General features: G+C 41.8%; 2 protein-coding genes across 4 annotated transcripts; one reads left to right on the forward strand and one right to left on the reverse strand.

Moving 5' to 3' along the window:
- Positions 1-314: 314 nt before the first annotated feature.
- On the forward strand, positions 315-12621 carry sgsm3 (small G protein signaling modulator 3). Of its 2 annotated transcripts, XM_035179962.2 has the most exons (22): positions 315-488; positions 4971-5060; positions 5339-5424; positions 5759-5822; positions 6427-6638; positions 6856-6963; positions 7188-7331; positions 7439-7634; positions 7766-7911; positions 8148-8381; positions 8490-8672; positions 8833-8988; positions 9100-9154; positions 9255-9304; positions 9482-9634; positions 9730-9800; positions 10122-10170; positions 10376-10461; positions 10582-10704; positions 10960-11020; positions 11144-11236; positions 11626-12621. In XM_035179962.2, the coding sequence occupies exons 2-21, from the start codon at positions 5054-5056 to the stop codon at positions 11213-11215; spliced, it is 2256 nt and encodes a 751-aa protein (XP_035035853.1). In that variant the 5' UTR covers positions 315-488; positions 4971-5053; the 3' UTR covers positions 11216-11236; positions 11626-12621. The 2 variants fall into 2 exon arrangements, with proteins under 2 accessions (XP_035035853.1, XP_035035852.1); XM_035179961.2 differs by lacking the exon at positions 11144-11236.
- Positions 12622-14947: 2326 nt separating this feature from the next.
- gtpbp1 (GTP binding protein 1) lies at positions 14948-23039 on the reverse strand. 2 transcript variants are annotated; one of them, XM_035179964.2, is made up of 15 exons: positions 22888-23039; positions 22536-22774; positions 20781-20892; positions 20379-20559; positions 19854-20037; positions 19491-19655; positions 19226-19349; positions 18729-18843; positions 18480-18624; positions 18185-18367; positions 17812-17947; positions 17209-17387; positions 16826-16987; positions 16555-16605; positions 14948-15960 (listed from the first exon to the last, which is right to left on the reverse strand). In XM_035179964.2, the coding sequence occupies exons 2-15, from the start codon at positions 22728-22730 to the stop codon at positions 15844-15846; spliced, it is 2049 nt and encodes a 682-aa protein (XP_035035855.1). In that variant the 5' UTR covers positions 22731-22774; positions 22888-23039; the 3' UTR covers positions 14948-15843. The 2 variants fall into 2 exon arrangements, with proteins under 2 accessions (XP_035035855.1, XP_035035856.1); XM_035179965.2 differs by lacking the exon at positions 16555-16605.
- Positions 23040-24369: the final 1330 nt, after the last annotated feature.

Below are 24369 nucleotides of genomic sequence, written 5' to 3' on the forward strand. Positions count from 1 at the left end.
TTATTATTATTATGACATGCAGCTTTCCTCCTCTTCTTGTCAGTTTATTATGGGCTTCTTAAAAAACTCAAAGGTTCAAACGAACACACACAGATCGTGCTCCATGTTTTCCGCTCACGTTGTGTCTCGGGACATTTGTGCTGCCCGGGGGCGCGTGAGGAAACGGAGGTAGAAAAAAATAAAAATGAATGAGTGGAACAAACCGACGTCATCAGCCTACGTCATCTATTCCTCAGCGGAGGGATACTTTCTCCCCCGAGTAGTAGTTCCGGGATGTGGGACTACTTCTCGGGATTGGACAGGGATAACGTTGAGGGGCGTAAGGATACGTCGGGGCTACGCGTCGCTAGCAGGTGCACTGCGCAGGGAAACGAGGAATAACACGGGAGGAGCGAATCCGCGGCTGAGGGTGTTTTTACCGTTAAAACCACCGAAGTCACGTCAAACCACGCAACGGAACCCCGCGCTTTCACCGGAATAATGTCACGGTAAGTCCGTTGAGCAAGGGGCCGCTAGAAGCCGTGATGTGTCCGGTTGGCTAAAGGCTAAAGTTAGCATGCGCTGCTAACAGCTGACAACTCTCCTGAGTGATTAACGCATGTTAGCGGTTGTGTTGGTTGACACGTCATATTGTTTTTATGTCGTGACACGTGTAAAATAAACAGAGATTCAGTCCGACATGATGACGTGTTGACAGCCCCCCCAACTGACGTCAGCAGGCGATTAATGAACCATTAAATTACATTATCGTCCATAGGAGACCAGTGACGTCATGTGTACACACTTAACACGAGTTACAGAAAATTTCGTTACACCCAGTGTTGTGGTTTGATTCATCCCGTGTGTGTGTCTGATGTGCAACTGTGCACAACATCAGCTTTTATACAAACACACACACGTTTGTACTTCTATCTTAGGGAGGACACTCATTGACATAATACATCCACTAGCACCTTATTCAAACATTAACCATCCAAACTAAATGCCTAAACCTTATTCTAACCCTAACCAAAACCAAATTCTAACTTAAACCTAACCCTAACCTAATTCTAACCCTAAAACCAAGTCTTAACCCTCAAACAGCCCATTGCAAAAGTGAGGACCGGTCAAAATGTCCTCACTCTGTAGGGTCTATGCTGAAACTGTACCTCACAAAGGTATAAGTACAGGAACACACACACACACACATTCGACTGTGGGGTTTATTCGTTAAATAAATGATCTGACTTGAACTCCTTTTCAATTGTAATCATGTCATCTGCTCCTATTTTACTTATCCTTTGGATGAACATTACTTTCCATGAAGTATTTGTTTTATTCACATTCTTTTTTTAATTGTAAAGCACATAAAACAGTACTATTGTTTATTATTATAATTCAGTGACGTACATGGCTGCTGGTGGGTGGGTTTGTATTGACAGGACAGAGGGTTGCAAAGCCCCTTCAGGCAGTTGTGTGATAGTGACTGGACGTGAGAGCAGGATGTTTCTCTTTGCTTTTCTTGCAGCAGGGTGTTAACCAGTGTGTGCAAACACAGGTGAACACTGCCGCACCTCCACAATGGGAAAAGATCTTCTTTTGTTTTAGAGTAAGATGGAGAGACTCACTGTTTGAGTCTCTCCAGTTTTGCCAAGTCACCTGAATGAATTTGGTTTCCTCATTTGTGTTCTGGGGAGTTTAATCCTTGGCTGATTTTAACAAGATTATGCAAGATTATAACAAGATTATAATATCAGAGATTGAGTTTGAATGAAGCTGGTAGCAGGAACTGAAAGGAATGGAGATTGTTTCTTTTTTTTACCATTGATGGGCTTTTGCTGAGCTGCGTCAATTCTATTCATTAGCTGACAGCTACTGACTTCTCCCTGCAAACGGTTTAGATTTCACTCCAAACATTAGTTTATCTAAAATCCACTGATGCGTATCTGCCTAATCTGTTAGAGGGTTTGACGTATACTGGGAGATTATTCAAATGTATAAAACGTCAGAGTTTGTAATCTGCACCACGGTTTCTCTCCCTTCAATACATCTGGTTGTATTTTACCATAGTGGGGAATTAAATACACCACAATTAGATATTATATAAAGTACGAATATAACTTATATGTGGACAATACACACAATACACCTTTTTATAGTATATTGAATGATTTATTGTTCTTATCTGATTTTGGACTTTTGAAGTCAAAGCCATTTTTGCAATTTGGTAGTTAAAAAAAAAAAGATGGTAAAAGTTCAGCTGATATTTTATATTACACAAGCATTTTTGCTAAGAAACCATCAAATTATGTAAAAACAAAACCTTTTTTAACAGATGTATTGGAACAGATGAACAATCCTGCTAATTAACCGAGCAATCAGCCTCTGACCGTAGAGTTCTTCTTCGGATCAACCACAAACTTGCCCAGTGTATTTCCTAGGACCTTAGGAAGTGTATTGTCGACTTTGAGGAGTTTTGGATAAGCAGTTGTCGAGACCACAACCCTCCCATCTGTTAACACCTGTACTTGCTGTTACCGTAAAACTGTGACAGCGTCAGTGACAATAAAGCTGCATCAACAACTCACGCTGTGCTGAAATTTGACAGTTTGATGCAACAGTGTGCAGGAGGGGCTTCTTCTTACTTGGCAAGTGAAAAAACTGTTAGTGTTCTTTGGGAGTTGCTCCAAAATCCCATCCCAGTTCTCCCCTGAGCTTTACACAGCACAGCTAGCCTGAAACTACTTGGCCACCCTCCAAACCTCAAATTGATTTCTCATCTCTCTTAAGTCCTAAATCCCTCTTCAGATGCCACAAGCCTGCTGCTGGAATGAATCACTTTGGCAGAGCATCTGCATGCGGGTGAGCCTCTTTTATAGGTTATAGCTGTTACGCTGTTGTGTCTGCCTGCGCGTGTTGATTCCAAATACTGTCCCCTCTCGCTGCCGTACTGTGCTTTTCTTACACTTCAACATGTGTCAGTGATTTCATAGCGATGCATTGGTGTGTGAGATAGATGGGTAGGAACTGAGGGACTGAGCAGGAACCATATACTGTGTAAAAAACTTCCTCTCATTACCCAGAATTCATGCCTAAATACGCTGGTTACAAACGCCTCCATCTTGCACATTTGGATCCTGTGGAGTCTGTGGAGTAGCAATCAGGGGATGGAGCCTTGGTAGCGAGATCCCATCGCGCTCTTGACCAATCACCAGCGAGTCTCTACTGTCAATCATGGTCTTTCTTTGGACTTTTTATTTTGGTCCATCTCACATACATAAACATTGAGGGGGGCGGTATTAATGACTTATACTGCAGCCAGCCACCAGGTGGCAATCAAGATGCTTTGGCTTTGCTTTTTGGAAGCTGTTGTGTCGTCCATCTTTACACACAGTCTACAGCAGGAACCAGAGACATTATTACCATCACTGTAGAAGTGTTAGTGATATGACTGACAACAAGAGGTCTTGATGTTATTATAATCCAAAGTCCCCCCCCTCCTTCATGGCTTGATCAGCGCTTTGGCTCTGATTTTAATATATTTGTGTGGTTGTTGTATCATGAAAGGATTTGTTATTATTCCGTGTGCTCCGAATTCATTTGGGCAACAGGTTTGTTGTGAATATTTTAGATCTGCTTTATTTAGCTCAGGCTTGAAGATTTAACATGTTTATATGCACCGCATGTTTGTAGCTATGCCAATCTGTACTCACTCTGTGTGTATCATGTAAAACAGTATAGCCTTCTATATAGTAGAAATTGGTTAAAAAAAATCCAGGAACATAAAAACACTTTTCAATTTATTGTAAGGATTATAAGAAGTAGGTTTTAAATGAATGTTTATGGCCAGAGAAATACTCACAGAAGCAACTATAAACATTTAGAATTATTTTATTTTAGGCAGTGCTGGCTGACTGTTATGAGAAATGCTTTTTAAATGTGGCTTTACCAAAGATAAAAGTGTGAGGGCTCTGGATGGCTGCACTGTATCTAGAGGAGAGATAACAGTATTGTTAAAGGTTAGATTCCTTATATTCTCTTAATCAACCTCATTGTTTACTTCATTACTCTTCTAATAATATGCTTGTTATTTCTTAATTGAATCATTAGAATTGCAAAGACAAATATTTTGTCTATGGGTTTTGATAGCATGCATTAAAACTAGTTTTGTAATTAGATGTAAAAGAGTAGATGAAAGCTATAAATAATTGTGTATGCACAAGTTTGTGTGTTTAACTCACCGGAACAATTAACTATATATAAATATAAATGTGATTTTTCTTTTTTTTTAATTATATGCTTGCCAGTATAACACTATTCATCTATTGTTTGGTGACCACGTATAGTATACGGCCTTCATTAATTTAGTGTACAAGAAAAGTTGTCAGGGCCTCTGTTTTTGAATCACCTCCCTTCCTAAAAAGATAAGATCAAATCCTCCCGGCACAAGCTGTTCACTGAGATGACAATAGTGAATAGTGAGTATACTCTTTATTCTAAATTTCTAGTTCAGAGTCCTCTGAGAGTAATCTCAAAGACCACTTGTTAATTTAGCCCCAGGATGTTCGCTGGAAATTCGAGTATGAAAACACGTACGAAGTCAAGTGAGGCAAACAGCCTCTAGGAAGTACATCAGTCATATGGCTTTGAGAAGGAATGTCCCTCTTTTTCTTTCTCACTATCTTTTCCTCTCCTCCTAACATTTATTACCCCTGAGTCTTTGCCCTCACTCATGAAGAAGTGCTTTGGTACAACATTGTTTGAAGACTATGCTCTGTTTCTTCACTGTTAAGGTACTTGGAAAAACATTTTTAAGAGCCACAGTAGTGCTTAGGTTTTGGATAGGCAGGTTTATAGAGGGTTCAGTATCATTTACATGTAGTATTAATAGCTGGGGCTCTAGTGCCTTGAGAGAATTAACATGTTGTTAGAATGAGTCAAGGATTTAACCACCAAATGTTTTTCTCCTCCTCTGTTTGTTCTGTCTACAGAGCAGATACCATCGGCTGACCTGTTTTCTCCGGAGTGACTGCGTTCTCCACAACTAGAAGCCACTCACTCAACTACCAACAAAATGTCCGGTATGGATTTTTAAAGTTTAAAGAGAGTGCCTGTGAATTTCTGTAAATCAACAAGACTTCAGTTCAGGTTCACAAATGCCCACTGACCTTGGATTTCAGACTATTCAGCATTAACAGTGTATTTGATTTGTTGTATTAAATTTCATCAAAAGTTATACCTTATACCTTCTCTAATTTGTGGTTTTATCCAGGTTTGTTATTTTCAAAATTCCCTCATTGTCTTTATATTAGTTTCAGTTTAAATGACTGTGTTTCTAATACACGATTCTGTGTTTTAGGGACCTACACACCCGCCCCGGGGGGGCCATTCTCTGCTCTCACTCCCAGTATGTGGCCTCAGGACATCTTGGCCAAGTACCATCAAGTGAGGATGACTTTTAATGTTGTTACAGCATTATTAGCATGTTTTTCTTTTTGCTAACATTAAATACAGATTGACAATAATATGAGACGCCAAACTTAAAAATTATATTTGAAGGAACGACCCATCTGCATAGCCCGACAGAATATCAAGATGAACAAAAATGCCTCAGTAGCTTCGCCTTCATGTGACACTTTGACATCTGGTGTGTTTGCTAACTGGCATTTAAGATGCTTATAAAAGCTGCTGTGGCCGCCATTAGCCACATTTTTCACTGTCACCTCTTTTCTATGACACGTGGCCTAATGAATCGCATGTTATGTGTTTGTCTCCACAGAAAACCTCATCAGAGCAGCCCGAACTCCATTACGATGAGTTTGGCTTCAAAGTGAACACTGAAGGTAATACCTGTTCACACATGCACCCGTTTCTTCTGTCTTCACTCTTTCCTTTTTCCACAATGATAACATTTCTAAAACCCAGTGAAGAAACATAAATGGGAAACTTGGTATCTGGGTTCAAAAATCTAAAGTCGAAAATTCCATCATGTAAATTTGGAGTAAAGTCTTAAATATATTAAAATATCACTAGGTCTCAAATACATTTAGGTAGGTCTAAATTATGTTCACGTTCATTTAATGCACTATATAGGAAGTCTTAGTTATTCTGGGACTGTTATATTCTTTCATACCCTCTGGGACTCGGATATTCCTTATTTTCTCCCGTACTGGTTAAAGATCTTAAAAAAATCTTAAATTAACTTGTTGAAACCTGCAGAAAACAGACATTTGCATCACCTACTGACTTTCATTCATTTCTCTCTCTTCTCTCTTGTTTCTCTATCATGTTCGGTTACATTACAGTTCTTCTTGCTATCATCTTCCAATATTCCATCCTCGTTAATTCAAGAGTTCACATGGTGCCTAGCTGTGTTAACATTATATTTCCAAAGAAGTCTTAGAACCAGACAAACCAAATCCTGATGCCTCTCTTCTCACTCCCCAGACGGTGGGGAACCCAGGTCCTGGCTTGGCACCGAAGGCTCACCCCAGCGTGAAGATCCACAGCAGCGATTGCGCTGGCAAGCCCACCTGGAGTTCACCCACAACCACACGGTGGGTGACCTGACCTGGGAGCTCATTGATCCTGTGCTTCCACGCTCCGAGCGTCTGCGTTCCTTGGTGCTCGGTGGCATACCTCACAGCATGAGGCCACAGGTAAGTGAACTTGCACAGCAGGGGTGAGCTATTTGTGGTGTTTACTAGCAGTGGTAAATATTGGGGGGAAAATACTGCCCAAAATTGTCATAGAGGATACATAAAAATCGAACTTATTTCGACTGCAGAGCTCCTGTTACCTTGGGCTGTTTAGATTTTAGTAATTTCCAAGGACACAAAACAAGCTGTAGAGTTTGAAAGGTTTTCTGTCTGCTAGCTTTGGATGCGGCTGTCTGGAGCGCTGCAGAAAAAGAGGACCACTGAGATCTCCTACAGAGAAATCATTAAGAACAGCTCCAATGAAGACTCCTCCACAGCCAAACAGGTACAATCCCAAACTACATGTCCACGTGTAACAAACACAATCTCTCTGGGTATAATACAAAGCACTGAAGCATAGTATTCTTAAGATCTCTTGAAATTACTTCAGTGGAATTTAATATTCGGTACAGTTATACACTGCTCAGTTTTATAATCATTACCTCCTTTTTTTTATTGATCCTTATAATTTCAACGTAATTATTCCTTGTCTCTACGTCTGTCCCTCAGATAGAGAAGGACCTCTTACGGACAATGCCAACCAATGCATGTTTCAACACCATGACCAGTGTTGGAGTGCCGAGGCTGAGACGGGTATTGAAAGGTCTCGCCTGGCTCTACCCGGACATCGGGTACTGTCAGGGTACTGGGATGGTGAGAATACCTACTGTGCATACTGAAGCTTTTAAGTGTATATTTAATTCCCCAGTTAGTTTATTGTTGTGCCTTTTTCCCCACGCCTATCCGCTTGTTCGCTCCAGGTGGTTTCCTGTCTCCTGCTCTTTCTTGAGGAAGAGGATGTCCTGTGGATGATGTGTGCCCTGATCGAAGACCTTCTCCCTCCATCCTACTTCTCCTCCACTCTGCTCGGTGTCCAAACGGACCAGAGGGTTCTCCGCCAGCTCATTGTTCAGTACCTACCAGCCCTCGACCGCCTTCTGCAGGAGCATGACATAGGTCAGGATGGGTATTAGGAAAGAGGGTGAAAATATGGTGCATAATCAGTCACTAATTGAAAACAAATTAAGTATTTAGTATAAACAGTCAATAGCATACAATATCTTATCCCCTCCTCTTTACACACCCAGAGCTGTCGCTGATCACACTCCATTGGTTCCTGACATCATTTGCCAGTGTGGTGGACATCCGTCTGCTGCTTAGGATCTGGGATCTGCTCTACTACCAGGGCTCATTGGTGCTCTTCCAGGTCACACTGGGGATGCTCAAGATCAAGGTATCTGCTCTGAACCGTTTCCTGAGTCTTAACTCTCTATTGCAATTTACCTTCTATGTGTGCTTTCCTGCTTCAGAGTTACTTTGTTTCAGTAACTGATTATGTTAATAGTTTCTAATATTTGTAATATACAGTAAAGTATATAATGCTAATGAGGCCAACTTTTCACCAGCTGCTATTTACAAAACGTGTAAATGACCACTATTAATCCATTTAAATGTATTCCCCGACTCCAGGAGGAGGAGCTTGTATCCTCAGAGAACTCTGCTTCCATTTTTAATACTCTGTCGGACTTGCCGAGCCAGCTGAGAGATGGACCTGCAGTACTTGGGGAAGCTATGAGGCTCGCAGGGACACTGTCCCAGGAAACTCTGGACGCCCACCGACACAAGCACCAAGCCTATATCCTAAATGAACAGGCGCAGCTCAGCAATGGGAACAACACAACACACAACACAAATCTCAACAAGGTCAGTTGGTGCCAAGGTTCTGTTCTAGCTGTGATAAAAACTTTTTTTTATTTAATTTGTTAAAGTAATACAAAACAAATAATTCACTTTGTATTTGTTTATGAGCAGGTGGTGAGAAGACAGTCGCTGCGCAGGAAGTCCACCCTGAGCTCCCTGTTGTTTGGGGAGGATGAGGCAGATGCTCTAAAATCTAAGAACATAAAGCAGACGGAGCTGGTCGCTGCCCTGCGAGAGGCCATAACCCGTACTGCAGAGCACTTCCACTGTTTGGACCCGCGTCACTCCAGCACTGTGAGTTCATACACGTCAATGCGAGAACAGTGTGTCTTGTTGTGGACTGAGAATCAACCGAAATAGGAAAACCTACCTCTTATAGCTATTAGTAAAGATGCCTATTAATCCTGAATTATTTGAGTTCATTGTTACCTGACGTCCCACCTTGTCTCTCTAGGACCTGACTCCTGATTACTCCATGGAGAGCCACCAGCGAGACCATGAAAACTTCCTTGTTGTTTCCCGTAACCGGCGGAGACGGGCAAAGGCTTTGCTGGATTTCGAGCGACACGATGACGACGAACTGGGCTTCAGAAAGAATGACATCATCACTGTGAGTCTTTACTTACACAGAATACATGTCTTGATGTTTCCACTCATGACAACTGTGCATGACACTCATCACCTTAATACTTATCCGAGGGTTTTTATCTTTCTCCCTCAGATCATCTCACAAAAGGATGAACACTGTTGGGTTGGGGACCTGAACGGCCTCAGAGGTGTGTGTCCTCCTCGTCTGGAACTACTGCCATCCGGATATTTGATTTGTATATTCTGTGATGCAGCTCATTTGACTTACATTTGTATGCTTTGTAACAGGCTGGTTTCCAGCGAAGTTTGTGGAGATCCTTGATGAAAGAAGCAAAGAGGTAAAGAACAAATTACTTTTGAGCTTGATTCTGCATTTGGCTTCAGGCCATTTCATTTCCGTTGAACCATGTGATGTTTGTCTGTTTTCTTCTTTATTTCTTCATGTCCACATTCCAACACCCTGAATACAAATTCAAGTGTCCTAATCGTTGACTGGTGTTCTCATCTGTCTCCAGTATTCATTAGCAGGTGATGACTCTGTGACAGAGGCAGTGACAGACCTGGCCAGAGGCACATTGTGTCCGGCACTTAAGGCCATTTTTCAGCATGGTCTCAAGAAGCCGTCTATACTGGGAGGGCCCTGTCACCCTTGGTTATACATAGAGGAGGTAGGAGAACTTCTTTTTAGTGCACATGGAAGCATATTGCACACTGTTGTTTAAATTTCATATTTATCATTCTTCCTCTTCTGGTTTTCTCTCAGGCGGCCAGTAGAGAGGTGGAGAGGGACTTCAACTCTGTCTACTCAAGACTGGTGCTTTGTAAAACTTACAGGTAGAACACAGACACTCATTGTGTTTTCATTAGTTCCGTATTAACAGGAGCATTTAATATAATCTGTTGAATCTGCAAGAAACACATTGTAAAAAATGTTTGGAGTCCAGATCATCAAAACTCTGTCAAGTGTGATCAGTGATTTACTTGACTCAATTCAGATGAGATGATATTGTCTGTTAAGAACATAAATAGAGAACTGACTCTTTTCTACATGCACAGGGTGAATGTGGTTTGACAAGGGAAATTCGCTTTTGAGAAATTCGCCTTCAGCAGTTTAATATTATAAAGTAACAATTTATTGTCTTTGGCATTTACCAGATTAGATGAAGATGGGAAAGTACTAACACCAGAGGAGCTGCTATACAGAGTGAGTCATCAATATGTAAAACAAATGCAATTTTCATCTTGCTCAATGTAAAATGCATCAAGTCTATGAAAGTAAAATATTTTGTCATTTGTTTTCTTTGTACATGAAAGTTTTTTTCTCAGCTTCCAGCAATTAGTATTATTCTTTAAGGTAGTTGGTGAAGGTTAGTGGAAAGTACATGAGCGCCCTCTGTTGACTCTTTCAGGCAGTACAGTCAGTCAACATGAGCCACGACACGGCACACGCTCAGATGGATGTCAAGTTTAGGTCTCTGATCTGCGTCGGCCTCAAGTGAGTTTTCCAAACTCACAAGACTGAAATCATATGTCAGTCTATACTGAATATCAGTTAGTACAGGTTTAAAACGTGCAGATCTACACATGTTGAGTACACGTGTGTCTGTTTCTCCAGTGAGCAGGTGCTACACTTGTGGCTGGAGGTGTTGTGTTCCAGCATGGCTGCTGTAGAGAAATGGTATCACCCCTGGTCGTTCCTGCGCAGTCCTGGATGGGTTCAGATCAAATGTGAGCTCAGGTAAGAAAATCCTAAATCTCAGCGAGAGGATTCAAAGTGGTAGAATGTGGAAACTTGAACGAATTAAAGATGGTTCAACAGGAGAAGGTGCTGGCTAACTCAGCTCTGAATTCCCGACTTTTGTGTCCACCCACTATCTTTATATATCTGTACAACACTATTCAGTAGTCTGAAAATATGGTTTCAAAAGCAAGACGCATGATCAGACCAATAAAACAGATAAAGACTAGTCTGCTGTTGTTGTTGTTTCCTCAGGGTCCTCTCAAAGTTTGCCTTCAGTCTTTCCCAGGATTGTGAGCTACCCGACAAAAAACAGGTGAGCAAAGCAGATTGCCTCAGTATCATCTTAGCGAACAGAAGTGAGCACGTCTCACTATTCAAAGACAACTTATTAGTATTCAGGAGAGAGGAAACCCCCTGTGACTTTATACTGTTTCAGAAATCCACTATTCTCAAAGCAGAAGTTATGGATGTGCTGGTTCAGCATCACCTCTTTAGTTGGGATCTCTAGGTAACGTGCGTATGAGACAAAGTAAGAGATGCTATAGCGCAGTCATTAGTTCCACTAGTTTGTCAACCTACTGATTCAAGAATTCCTATTAATCAAATAATTTCTCAGTTTCTGTCGTTTCTTCCTTTTAATCAAATTGTCTCAAATTTGTATTTTTGTGGATTTGTTGTACAATCGACAAAGTGTCAGTCGTTGTCCTATAGCAAACAACATTAGTGCACTACTCTATCTATATGTTAAATATTTAACTAGTCTCTTGCAAGACTCCAGTCGGTGAAGCCATAAGGATTTTCTAATCAGCATTAGCTGTCAAAGAGAAAATAGTTCCTTAAAATTGCTGACAGGAGTCTGGCAAGAGGTCCGTGTGGTGTTGATTCTGGGTTTAGCTAAATGACATTTCTCTTTTCCAGGAGAAGGAGCAGAGGCCGTTGAAAGAAGGCGTGCAGGACATGTTGGTGAAACATCACCTCTTCAGCTGGGACATTGATGGCTAGACACCCAGCTAGACATGGCTGAGTCCCACCCCGTCCTCTGTGTCCTGTGCGTCCGTTTATATTTGATGTCTCCTCACTCGTTTCTTACAGACTGTCCATCATAAACGCAACACTATTGTCTGCTACGTGAAGTGACCGCTTCACAGACACTCCATACTGACGACTGAAACCCTCACGTCACCACCAAGGTCGACTGGTTTGTATGAGCTGAAGCATGTGTGCATTAAGGTGCATACTTTATTTTTATTCAGACCCTCTATAGGAGGTTTCCCTTCATATTTAAAACTCTATATAAAAAAGGTCAGGCATTCCTCTAGTACAGAATAGTCTGTACTCACTGGACTGGAACATTTCTGGAGAACTGACTACACTGAGCTTTCAGCTTTTTACAGCTGACTGAGTTTTACGCTGGAGCGAGACATGCAGTCCGTTCTCCGTCTACGTTAAAGGCAGCAGCTGGTGATCCCAAACACTGGGCCTTTTTAACATGGTCCCAAATTCCACATCAGCCTGTAAACTTCCCTAAAACAGAACATTCCTGAACACGGAGGCGTAAAGTTACTTATTATTTTAGAGGAATGCTACTTACCTCAATATACCATGAATTCCCCAAAATAGATTTTATTTTTTTCAAGCACTTTTCCAGGCCTGGAAATAAACATTTGACAATTCCATGACTTTTCCAGGTTTTTCATGACCGTAGGAACCCTGTGGGATTATGTGCTGTATTTGTTTGTACTTACACTTATTGGAATACGGTGTGTGTGCGTGGATATGAGGGACGGTGGAAGCATCAGATACGACTTGAGTTTGAAAAGCGCAGACGAGAGCAGGTGGAAAGACCTCGAGACCATCCGAAAGCCAACGTTCTGCATGTATGCTGCTGAATAAATAACTGACAATTATAAAACGTAACAGCTTATATTTTCTATATATATCTAGAATTTGAAATCACTGTGCCCTCTGCTACATTCATTTGAGATTTGCATACATTTGTACAGTGGCATCGTTCCAAACAGAGCACTACTAACAGCTATTTAACATATGCAGTATAAATAGAACATGAATTGTTTTTCATTGCAAATACACAGGGAATGCATTGGGGGGGGGTATTTATAGCTGCTCATATTGGTACTAGACCCTCCCCACCACTGACACTGAGCCAGAGAACTGAATTAAAGATTCCAACAACAAAATTACATAAATCAGCATCCCATTTGCCATTATCCAAACCATTCAAAAAACGCAAAGGCGGCGGACATTAAAATACAGAAAGGGTGCATGCCTTCCGGTTTGGGACACAACCCCCTTGGTGTTCCTGTAAACTTCCCTAAATGAAGACCAAAACAGAACATTCCTGAACACGGAGGCGTAAAGTTACTTACCTCAATATCATGAATTCCCCAAAATATTCCAGTAAACACTAAAGTTGCACACACCAAGTAAAGCCTTTTCAAATTGTGATACAAGACGATGGGAATGTGTGCTACCTGAACAGTGGTAGTGTGCAGTCTGCACTTGTATGACATGTTGTAAATGAAGCAGATGCCTTTTGTGTTAAAATCTACAGTAAATAAATGTTACATATATATATATATATATATATATATATATATATATATATATATATATATGTATATATGTATATGTATATATGTATGTGTGTGTATATACAGTGGGGTCCTAAATTCAATTTGTAATGTTTTTTGTGTGTAAACATATCTGTCAACTAAATGTGTACTTGCAAGCTTAAGAAATTCAACATAGGATTTAATTAATCCAATTTAATTTAAAAGTTCTTTAAAAAACAGCAGGTTGCCTGTAACTTGTGGACCGAACGTGGGGACTTGAGCAAGTTAATGTTAACAAAGCTAAATTACTTTATTTTGTAATGCTAAATGAAGCTTTATATTCACTTGTTTCATTTTCAGCAGGTACATTTTTGGATTCTTGCTACATACAGAAACTAGAATGACAGTCAGTAGTGCACAAACCTCCGCCAAGGCCCCAAAGTCCCCTCATGAAACCACATTTAAATTCTCTGAAACCAAATTTCACACACTCTTATCAGGCCAGTTTTTTTTTTTTTAAATCAAGATCTATTAATTATTTTCTGAGAAATCAATGAACATGTTGAAAAACACCTTCTTGCAATGTTGGAGAAGGTGAAAAGATGATCTACAATTTCGATGGTTTCTTCCTTCAGTTGTGGCCATGCCCTCCGTAAAGTCTAATGTAAATTGGCCCGGTTGTTTTTTCGTAATCCTGCGAACAGACAAACGTGTGAAAACCAAACTCCTTGGCGGAGGTAACAACAGATCAGTTGAATGTGTTGCTGTTCTTGGCATGAAGCTTGAAACTGTTGTGTAATTTCAGTGATTTCTTTTACTTTCAGATGTGCAAAAAAACACAATCATAATTATTTTTACAAGATTGTAGCTATTGTAGCCTGTAAATCAAAATATACTTATAAAGGTAAATTAAATGTGTCACAGTACATTTGAGAAACTCGTCCATTCCTTCTCTAGTTGAAGTCAAATAATTTTTTCACTCTGACCGATGCATGTTTAGATTATTTTAATACATAATTAGAAATATTTAGATGCCCAAATTTAAGAAGAAACGCTGTTGAAAAGTTCAGTAAAGCCTGTTTATTAACGTTCAGGTTTTATAGCGGCAAAGTTTGAAATGTCACAACATGTTAACAGCAACCGGCCTTAACGCACGGGGCACTAGAGTTACAGGCGTCACTGCGAGTACTGCATGTTCTCAAATCATGAACAACTGTTGGAATGCTGGGATCAGGGTTCATACACATTTTGACCAATGGATTTCCATGACTTTTCAATAACTTTAAACCAAATTTCCATGACCAAACATTTTGTGAAATCTCGGTGTATACATGAAAAAGTGTATTTAAGCTAACAATGAGAATTCCAAAGCATACAGTATACCTTAAATGGCGCAAATGAATGAGAGACAATAGTTTGAGGTCTTTGTCTGTTGTAACCCATGGCATGTACTTTTCCATTTGCAGCCAAGCATGGTTAAGTCTACACTTCCCTGGCATAGTGCATTATCCCGCCTGCTTCCCCACCGAACTTTTCAATTAGTATGAGAGCGTATGCTTGCTTATATTTTGAGCGTACTTCTTTTAAAGGCATATGAATTATTTAAAACTCAGCGTAAATGAACGACATGAAAATATGAATATAACAAATTTCCATGACTTCTCCAAAACCTTTGGGATTTTATTTTTTTCAAGCACTTTTCCAGGCCTGGAAATAAACATTTCACAATTCCATGACTTTTCCAGGTTTTTCATGACCGTAGGAACCCTGTGGGATTATGTGCTGTATTTGTTTGTACTTACACTTATTGGAATACGGTGTGTGTGCGTGGATATGAGGGACGGTGGAAGCATCAGATACGACTTGAGTTTTAAAAGCGCAGACGAGAGCAGGTGGAAAGACCTCGAGACCATCCGAAAGCCAACGTTCTGCATGTATGCTGCTGAATAAATAACTGACAATTATAAAACGTAACAGCTTATATTTTCTATATATATCTAGAATTTGAAATCACTGTGCCCTCTGCTACATTCATTTGAGATTTGCATACATTTGTACAGTGGCATCGTTCCAAACAGAGCACTACTAACAGCTATTTAACATATGCAGTATAAATAGAACATGAATTGTTTTTCATTGCAAATACACAGGGAATGCATTGGGGGGTATTTATAGCTGCTCATATTGGTACTAGACCCTCCCCACCACTGACACTGAGCCAGAGAACTGAATTAAAGATTCCAACAACAAAATTACATAAATCAGCATCCTGAGTGAGGCTAACCTCAGAAACCTCACTGTTTGCCATTATCCAAACCATTCAAAAACGCAAAGGCGGCGGACATTAAAATACAGAAAGGGTGCATGCCTTCCAGTTTGGGACACAACTCTCTTGTTGTTCCCTTTTAAAAACAATAAGACCTGGTTTAAATACAAAAAAAAAAGGCAAGAAGTAGTTTGACTAAGGAGTGTCTTTATGCCAACGTCTCTCTCATGGTTTGTGGGATGAAGACACTTGGTGGAGTGATCGCAGAGGGAGATTTGCGCGGAAGAGGAGGAAAGTTCAGCAGCCTCCCGTCCCCGATGAGGACGGAGCTGCTGTCGGGTTGGCGCTGCTGTTCTGGCCTTTTCCCTTGTGCCTCTGGCCCCCCCGTCGCCTCCCGCCTCCTCCAGACTTTGGCTACGAAGGAGAGAGAACAAAAGACAAACATTGTTACGGCCGAACTCAAATGTTTGACATTTAACTGGTTCTTCGAGCTGTGGTTGGACTGATGGCTGACGCACAGTTAAATTCAAAAGTCCTGTAATGTAGAAATCTGTACTGTGTCCTGATGGACTTTTTTGGCCCAAATTCTGCTCTTTATTTTTGGATATCTGCTAAAAACGAGTCTGATCCCAACCTTAATATAATTAATTTCTATGGTTAAAATCTATATGTTCACTTTGTTGACGTTGTATGAATGAGTCTCGTTTCTTTGCTCATAAATAATCTCTGACAAGTTGACGACACGCGGAGAGCAGACAAATCTAATTTAGGCCTGTCATCAAGTTTATTGGTTACAGCTGAAACCATGAATCTCCAGCAACCCGCAGCTAAAAGCGAGAAGCTGCAGCTGATGGAGACGTTGAGCAGACACCGCCCAAACCTTCAAAACCTACGAAGGATCAAGACTGCTGAGGTACCAACTCCAGAATCTTGTTTTTTTTTAAACAAAAAACTCCCATTATTCAGGTTCTCCATTGTTTTGGCTCGTTTTAAATTCACCCATTTTACCTTGTTCTCTTTGTTGCCCTCCTTTATCTGAGGGTCTTCCTCTCCCTCTCCCTTATGGAGCCAGTCAGGCAAGCAGAGGAGAGGGTGTGAGGGAGCGACGTGACAAAATTAGAGGTTGGGATGGGATGAAATGAGGCAAAATCAAGCAGAAAGTAAAGGATGGAAAAGGAAAGAGAGGGGTAATGTTAAGGCAAGTACGTTCAAAGATAGGAAATCCACAGTGATGTGCAGTACAGTATAATTGCAGCACATCCATTGACTTGTGACTCACTGATTGTGTAGTGTTCGGTCCCGCTGGCTGTGCTATCGTCGCTACGTCATCGCCGGCCACCGGGGTGCCGTCCTCTTTTCGGAGCGGCACCTTTTTTGTAGACTGCATTTTGATTTGTGGCGGTTTGGAATTTGACGGCAAGTTGTTGGTGGATTGCAAAAGCTGAAAGGAATTTGAGTAAATATGTGAGTCTCTCGGAGAGGTAAAGAAATCAGATTAAAAAAAAAGCTATATCTCAGTCCAAGGCCTTATCTCACTGGAACATGTCTCACAAGGCAGCAGGTCAAATAATTATTAACAAGGCACATCCTACATTTGTGGATCATCGGCATTACAGATTCCCTTCAGGGAAACTTTGCCCGTCTTCCAGAAGGCTTTGCTACCTTAGTGATGGTCCCCACAGCCTTGGTGCGACCCTCTCTGAAGACCAGCCTCTGGTCACAGTGCAGATACTCGGGCGTCTTGATGAAGCGAAAGTGGACGGAAGCCTTGTCCCCTGTTCGTAAGCAGTCCCTGTTCATGGACAAGATGGTGGCGGTCTGCCTTATGCTGCCACAGTGGACTGATCAGACGGGAGAAAAGGACGAGGGGGGAGATGTGAGTTTATGCATATTGAGCAACGATGAATCACATGTGTACCAAGTAATGAGACACTCTACTGCTCTGTATTCTCATCAGTGTGCACAAGGCTTCAGGACATTTTGTTCAAATGTTCTATTCTCATTTTATCATTTAAACCGAGCAAGAGTGAAGAAATATGAAATGTTATTGGGGAAAACTAGATACAAAACTTTAACGTCCTGTCACGACCATGAATCTGCAGAGGAATGTTTGTTACTGTCATAAACTCTGCACGTCCCTCTAGTGGATGTGCTGCTTAACAACCATCCCAACCGTAAAGGACCCATAGCAGCATGTGGGCGAAGACATCGAGTAAAACCGACTTTTATCATAAGCAGAGGCAGCAGAAATGAGCCTTTACCCACCCATGGCCTGGTATCTGGGGGATATCGTGGTGGGGTGATGCAGCACCAGGATCTCGGCCTCAAACTCCCAAGTGGCCTGTGGGCTCAACCTCGGGGACACCATCACCATCCCTTTCCTTATGGATGAACGCTTGATCTATGCAAAGAGTCGTGTGAAAAGACGGGTTGAGACAACAGGAGACGGAGGAAGACACAACTGTTCATTTAATAATTATTGCTCCAGATTATTTTAAATCCTTGCTGCTGAGACTAGATTATATTGCGACCATGCTGTGGATACAGAATCGGCAAAACAAACATTACATTATACACCTATGCAATCCCAAACTTCACTACTACTAGTTCTACAGTGGGAGACGATTCCCCCCCCTACCTTTTTGAGAGCAAAGGAGGCGGTCTGGCCACCTCGGACCTCCTTCACGGGCATTCTCTTGCGGTGGATTGATTTGACGGCGATGGGGATGAAACTGCCCAGGGGGTCCGGCCCCAGGAGCATGGTATCATTCAGGCGTATGAGTCCACGTAAAGTAGTTCCTGATACTACGGTGCCCACTCCCTGAGATATTGAAGGAACAAAACTGATGGTTAAAGAGTGCATTAGGTAGATTTATCAATAATACCACACAGTAAGGTGTATTTAGTGTTGTGTTTGTGATTAGTCTGAGCACCGGCACAGAGTAGGTGTCGTCTATCTGGAACTCTGCAGGCTGATCGTCTCGGTAGGAAGTCCTGGAGGAGAGCAGGTTGAGGAACATCTTGAGCAGGTCCATGTTCTCTCCGCTCACATTGGAAATCTGAAAGATGGGACACATCCTGGAAAGACACACACACACACACGTTACAAAGGGGCCTTTTCACTGCTATTGCTCTAAAAGTCCAGTTCCAGTAGATTATTACACTCGATTAAAGTTTGAAACCTCTCAGAGCTGAAGTTTGATGCTGTGACTATGACGTCATCCTTGTTCTGCACCAGGACCGGGATCTTCCTACAACCGGGAGACTTCAGTAACCTCTGGAGCAGCTTCAGTGTTTCTGTTAGAAGGAAAAGAAAAACAAGAATTACACCGCAAAGCTTGATACGGAGAACGAGACATTACAGTCAGGTTGTGTTAGAAGAAGCAGCCACACTGTGTTTATGAAATATCATTTTTGACTTGTCACAGAAGGTCAAGCTCATATTACTTGGACCAAAGAGCTCTTTCCTAGTATTAGAAGAATTGTTGGTGTAGACTTTATCGCCACCTGCTGGCCTGACATGACTGTGTAAGCATTTGTTTTAGTTTTTGTGTTTTCATTTGGACAGAGATATTTTGTCAAATAACGATTTCTTTTAAAACAGAGGGGGAAAGATATGTTCAAATAAATATCCACAGTAGTGTAGTGTGAGTTATTCCATTCACATGAGGGGACTGACCTTGTAGGATGTTGGCTGGACACATGTCTATCTTGGTTACCACCACAAACACGGGCACATTCAGAGCGAGGGCCAGGCCCAGGTGCTCTTTGGTCATCCCTACGATACCTGCGTTACTGCCCACCTGGGGGGGGGGGAGAGACAGAGAACTTCATTTCTATACTCTGCTTCTAAAGACACTGTTTATAGACTTCATTCCACATTAAGAATTAATAACAGGTACGATTCAGCCAAATTAAAATATTGCTCGCTCCTCCTTGCTGACCATGAGCATGCAGAAGTCGGGCAGGTGTCCAGTCATCCCAAACACAGTAGTCTTGAGGTATTTCTCGTGGCCGGCCAAGTCTATGAAGGTTATGACCTTTGAGGACTTCTCACAGATTTTGGTCCAGTCCAGGCTTCCTCCGTGACTGTCTGGTTTGTTCACCACCTAGGGACAGACGGAGAGGGGTTCAATTCCCAGCAGTCACACTGTCCATATGCTGCTTCACACAAAAGTCCATTCAACGTGTAGTCAAGCACCTCACTGTACAGCACACAAATCAATAACATAAACCACTGCTTTAAATGTTTAGCAATTACAATTCTTTTAGAATCAACCCAGCCAGTCGACCTCCCTGGCCCTAACCTGTCCCTCCTGGTCAAAGCCCAGGATATCGTTGCCCACACTGCTGGTCCTGCCACTCTCCATCTCGTGCTTGTGCCTGAAGAGCTTCTGGCGGGCAAAGCCCCTGCCGTTGTCCAGCTCTCCATGCGTCAACACCCCAAGGAGAGTACTCTTGCCAGCATCCACGTTCCCCACCACTGCAACCCTGGGGGACACAGGAGAACCAAAATTTCCAATCATTTCAACAAAGAAAACATAACTGAGACATGTCTCATTAAAAAGATATGTCATGAAAAAGTTTGTAATCCATCAAAAGAATGGAAAATTATGGAGAAAAACACAACTGTACAATTTTCAACAACTTAGTTTATTTCTAATCTGAAAATCTAGGACTGAGGGGGGAGACGTAATACGTGCACTGCTGGAAAACTGGAGGAAAGACTTCTCCTGTACAACTGGTAAATGAAAAACAACTATGACCATAGCTGTGGATAATTATGTGTGGAATCCGCTCAACCCTCTGTATTCTGCTCTCTGACCACTCACCTGACCTCCAGGAAGTCCAGCTCACCCACACGCCTGCGGATCAGATAGTCGTGCACCAAACCTGCGGCCTCATTGCGCTCTCGGAGTGGAATGAGGTCGGCGTCCAGTTGCTCACACATCGAGTGCACTGTGGCCACAGAGGCCTCCATATCTTTCTCATCCAGACCCCAGTCACCACCATCTGACAGAGTGATGGAGGAGGGAGGGGAACAAGAGGTAAGTACATAATACAACACACAGCCCTGTGATTTGTTATGAAATGCTCCGGCACAGACTGAAACACGGGTAAGGAGGGAACTTCGATTCACAAAGTCACTGATCAAACTTATATAAATGTAATTGTCCAAATAAGGTCAAAAGGATGATGAATAATTTGCGTCATGTGCACAGTGTGTTTCTCACCTGAGCCCATCCCGACCACGTAGATGGTCTCTCCGCATCCCTCCTCCATCCTGTCCCGTAGCTGGCGCAGTAACGAGTCATACTGCTCTCCATTGGGGCTAACAAGAGCCTGCTGTTGGTTCACAGAAAGAAAAGAAAAAAGAACAATGAACACTGCTGCTGTTATGACGAGATGGTTGTTCTAAGGACTGATGCAAGCGTTAGAGGGGATTCCATCAGATGTGGCTGCTCCCAACAGGGACTGGACTTCAGAGTAGGCTTCACTCAAGACATTTCCCCCGGCAGTAGAAAGTTTGAAAGCTGTTCTCCACACGCAAACACAGCTGCCTCTCTTCCCATTACACACCTCAAGGTTACATGTAAACACACAAGTGTTATCGATGCTTTAACAGACGGAAAAAGCTATAGATTCCAACCATTGCCAAAGTAAAACGGTATCAGGGTTTTTACTAAGATCAGGTTCGACCAAAATCATTTCTCTCACTACTTGATTCAACACTGTGAAAGTTTCTCGTACTGTGTGGTTGTTTTGTTTTTATCAAAAACCAAAGAGTGTGTTTTTTTCTAAAAAACAGTGAAACCACTAGATCAAGCCTACAATTATACCAAAAAATCACATGAGTAGAATGTAGTGGGACATTTTGTTTTTCTATTAAAATCAACAGCACAGGGTTGTCCCTTGAAAATCTGGTTACGATTCAGATATAACCTTTAAAAGTGTTATGTACAATAATAATAATAATAATGCGAAATAATTACACTAAAAGGCCCGAAGTGTGGTGTCACATGAATAACCTCAATATAAGTACGTCAATCAAAGTTATTCTTCTTCTTCTGACGTTTAATGGCGGTTGGCAAACAACTTATCGGCGCATTACCGCCACCGTCTGTGAGTCAGAATGGATATTTGCCTAAATACAGTTATAGAGTCCTGTGTTTTTTAGAAACCTGAATATCGACCTATATCCTGCATCACCCGAGTCCCTCTGTAATATTTATCTTCGACTTAATTCCAAACTTTTTCTTTGGAGTGAGTTTTTAAGTTTTTAAGTGTCTGTCTCTGTCTGTGGTTTTGTGGACAGACTCAAAACATCTGCTCCACTGTCACATCTGCCTGTTCAGTATCTTACGGGTGCTGTTTACACCTGTACGACCAACACCTCATGCTTGACACCATCACCTCCTCCCGCTGTGTCTCCGATGGTCGTTCTCGTTTCACCTACTTTCTTCTGGACACTAAAAGTTATTGGTTTATTGATGAAGTTGATGAGCCAAAGGTGAACAAGGAGCGGGCCTCCCTGACGCATCAGCTGTTTTATGGGACACGTAGCAACGCTGTCATGTGTCACCTGACCTTCCACATACACGTAAACACACACGTATGTAAACATCAGCTGGAGAAGAGCCCACCTCGGGTGTTTCATCAGCCTGTGGCTTCGATCGTGTTGTGGTCGCGTTTCCCTCAGACACACAATGAAAAGCTTACATATACCTGCTGTGTTAGCATCAGGTTGTTCCCTGAGTGATGGGTAATCCTAACAGTCCGGCTAGGCTAACGTTAGCCGCGGTGTTGTTATGCTAGTGCAACAACAAAACTCCAGACACCGCCCACAGACCCAGTGGTGTGTGCGGTTTATGACTAAGGTGCAGCGACCAGTGTTTGCTAATAACACAGTATTTGTTTCATTCATTCGTGAGCAGCAGCTAGCTAACGTTAGCCCCACGTCGCTGCTACGTCCAAGGGGCCTAGTTTACCTTGTTGGTGAAGTCAACCCCGCGGTCCTCGGGCACGCCGTTGATCAGGTCCTCGTCCTCAAAGCTCTCGTCCCCGGCGTCCTCCCCGCAGCCTCCCCGGTCCGGGGCGAATATACTCTCCGGGGCCAGAGCGTCCGCCAGCGGGATGTAGACCGGGCTCGCACCGGGCTCCTCCGCCGCAGCTAGCGATGCCATGTCTGTGCCAGTGTTGGATCTGAAGCTGTTGATGTTTTTTCCTCCTGCCAACCAAACACACACACACACACACAGACACACACACACGCTAACGTTGATTAGCCAACATTAGCTTCACACCAACTGACACAGAGTCAACACACAAGTCTGAATTTACCTTTTGGAATCACACGCGGTTTGTTTGTGCGTCAGTTTCAGTCAGTTTGTGTTCGAGTCATTTCAAAAAACATCACAATCCGCCTCATTCATAATAATAGATAAGGCTCGTGTGTACACGCCCACGTCCTGTCTGTCCCCCAATAGTGTCTCAGTGTCTGTGAATATGAAAACTCTGGACCAATCCCAGCGAGGGGGCTGGTTCATATGATTACAGGCTGACCAGGTGTAATCGCAGTGAAACTTCAGTTGATGCAACTTTCCTGAAACAAATGTAATGAACTTATGTAATAATACAATAATAACAATAACAATTTCCTTTGATCCAATAACTTTGATTTCAGTTTCAGCTCCTATCAAAGTCAACCATTTATATTTTACTGTGAAATATGATTCAGTGACAGTTTAATTTAACTTGATAATCAAAAACAACTTCATTGAACAGAATCAACGATAAGACAAATATAGGGATTCTCGAATTGTACTTTGAACAAACTTAAGTTTAAAAGCTGAACATGATGAAAGAATTCCGCATAAACGATGCTGCACAGTGTAACTTCAGTTGATGCAACTTTCATGAAACAGATGTAACGATCTTATGTAGTAATAAAATAGTAATAAAATACTAACGTCTTAACACTTTCCTGTAATCTAGTCACTTTGATTTAAGTTTCAGCTCATATCAAAGTCGACTCATTCAACAGTCGGTACCGGTCCTTTTAAAACATTTTACATTTTACAGTGAAATATGATGTAATAAGCGTTGAATCTCAGTTGACGATCAAAAACAACTTAATTTAACAGAATCAACGATAAGACAAATGTAGTGATACTCGAATTACACTCTGCTCATTGTAATTTCATCATCCTTCTCCAGTGGTATATTGTTCAACAGAGTGGGCGATGTTGTGTTGGGAAACAATCCAGGAAGTCCCCTCCTTGCTCTGCTAAATACAACCCAGACCAGATACAATGCCCTTTACTGATTGATTGATTTGTCCATTATTTAACCAGGAAGCTCTCATTGAGGTACAATATCTCTTTTGCCAGGGAGTCCTGGTCAAGATGTGTAGTCCAAAAAAACTAAAAGTTACAATATAAATAAAAGCAGGGACACATACCACACACAAATATAGTAAAACAAATGATGACGATGAGACAGTGAAGGTGTGAAGCTACTGTGTTATAACAGCTGACTCTTACTGCAAAGGCCTGGATTTAATTGAGTTCTCCATGACCTCCATGACGTCTCTGTAGTTTTCAGCTCAGCTCCTCAAAATGTCTTGCACATGACATTTCTACATCATCTCTCCCATGCTGATAATGTAAAAATGTGTGGAAATATTCACAAAGGTATGTTGATGGGCTATTTATTGACATGCAGTGTTTCAAAGAGTATTATGATAAAGGGTAAATCATAATGTATGAATCATAAGTACTATGTGTATATATATTGCAGCTACTAACTGTCTATAGACTAGTT

The sequence above is a fragment of the Hippoglossus stenolepis genome, chromosome 16, assembly GCF_022539355.2.
Source record: "Hippoglossus stenolepis isolate QCI-W04-F060 chromosome 16, HSTE1.2, whole genome shotgun sequence".
Classification (NCBI taxonomy): domain Eukaryota; kingdom Metazoa; phylum Chordata; class Actinopteri; order Pleuronectiformes; family Pleuronectidae; genus Hippoglossus; species Hippoglossus stenolepis.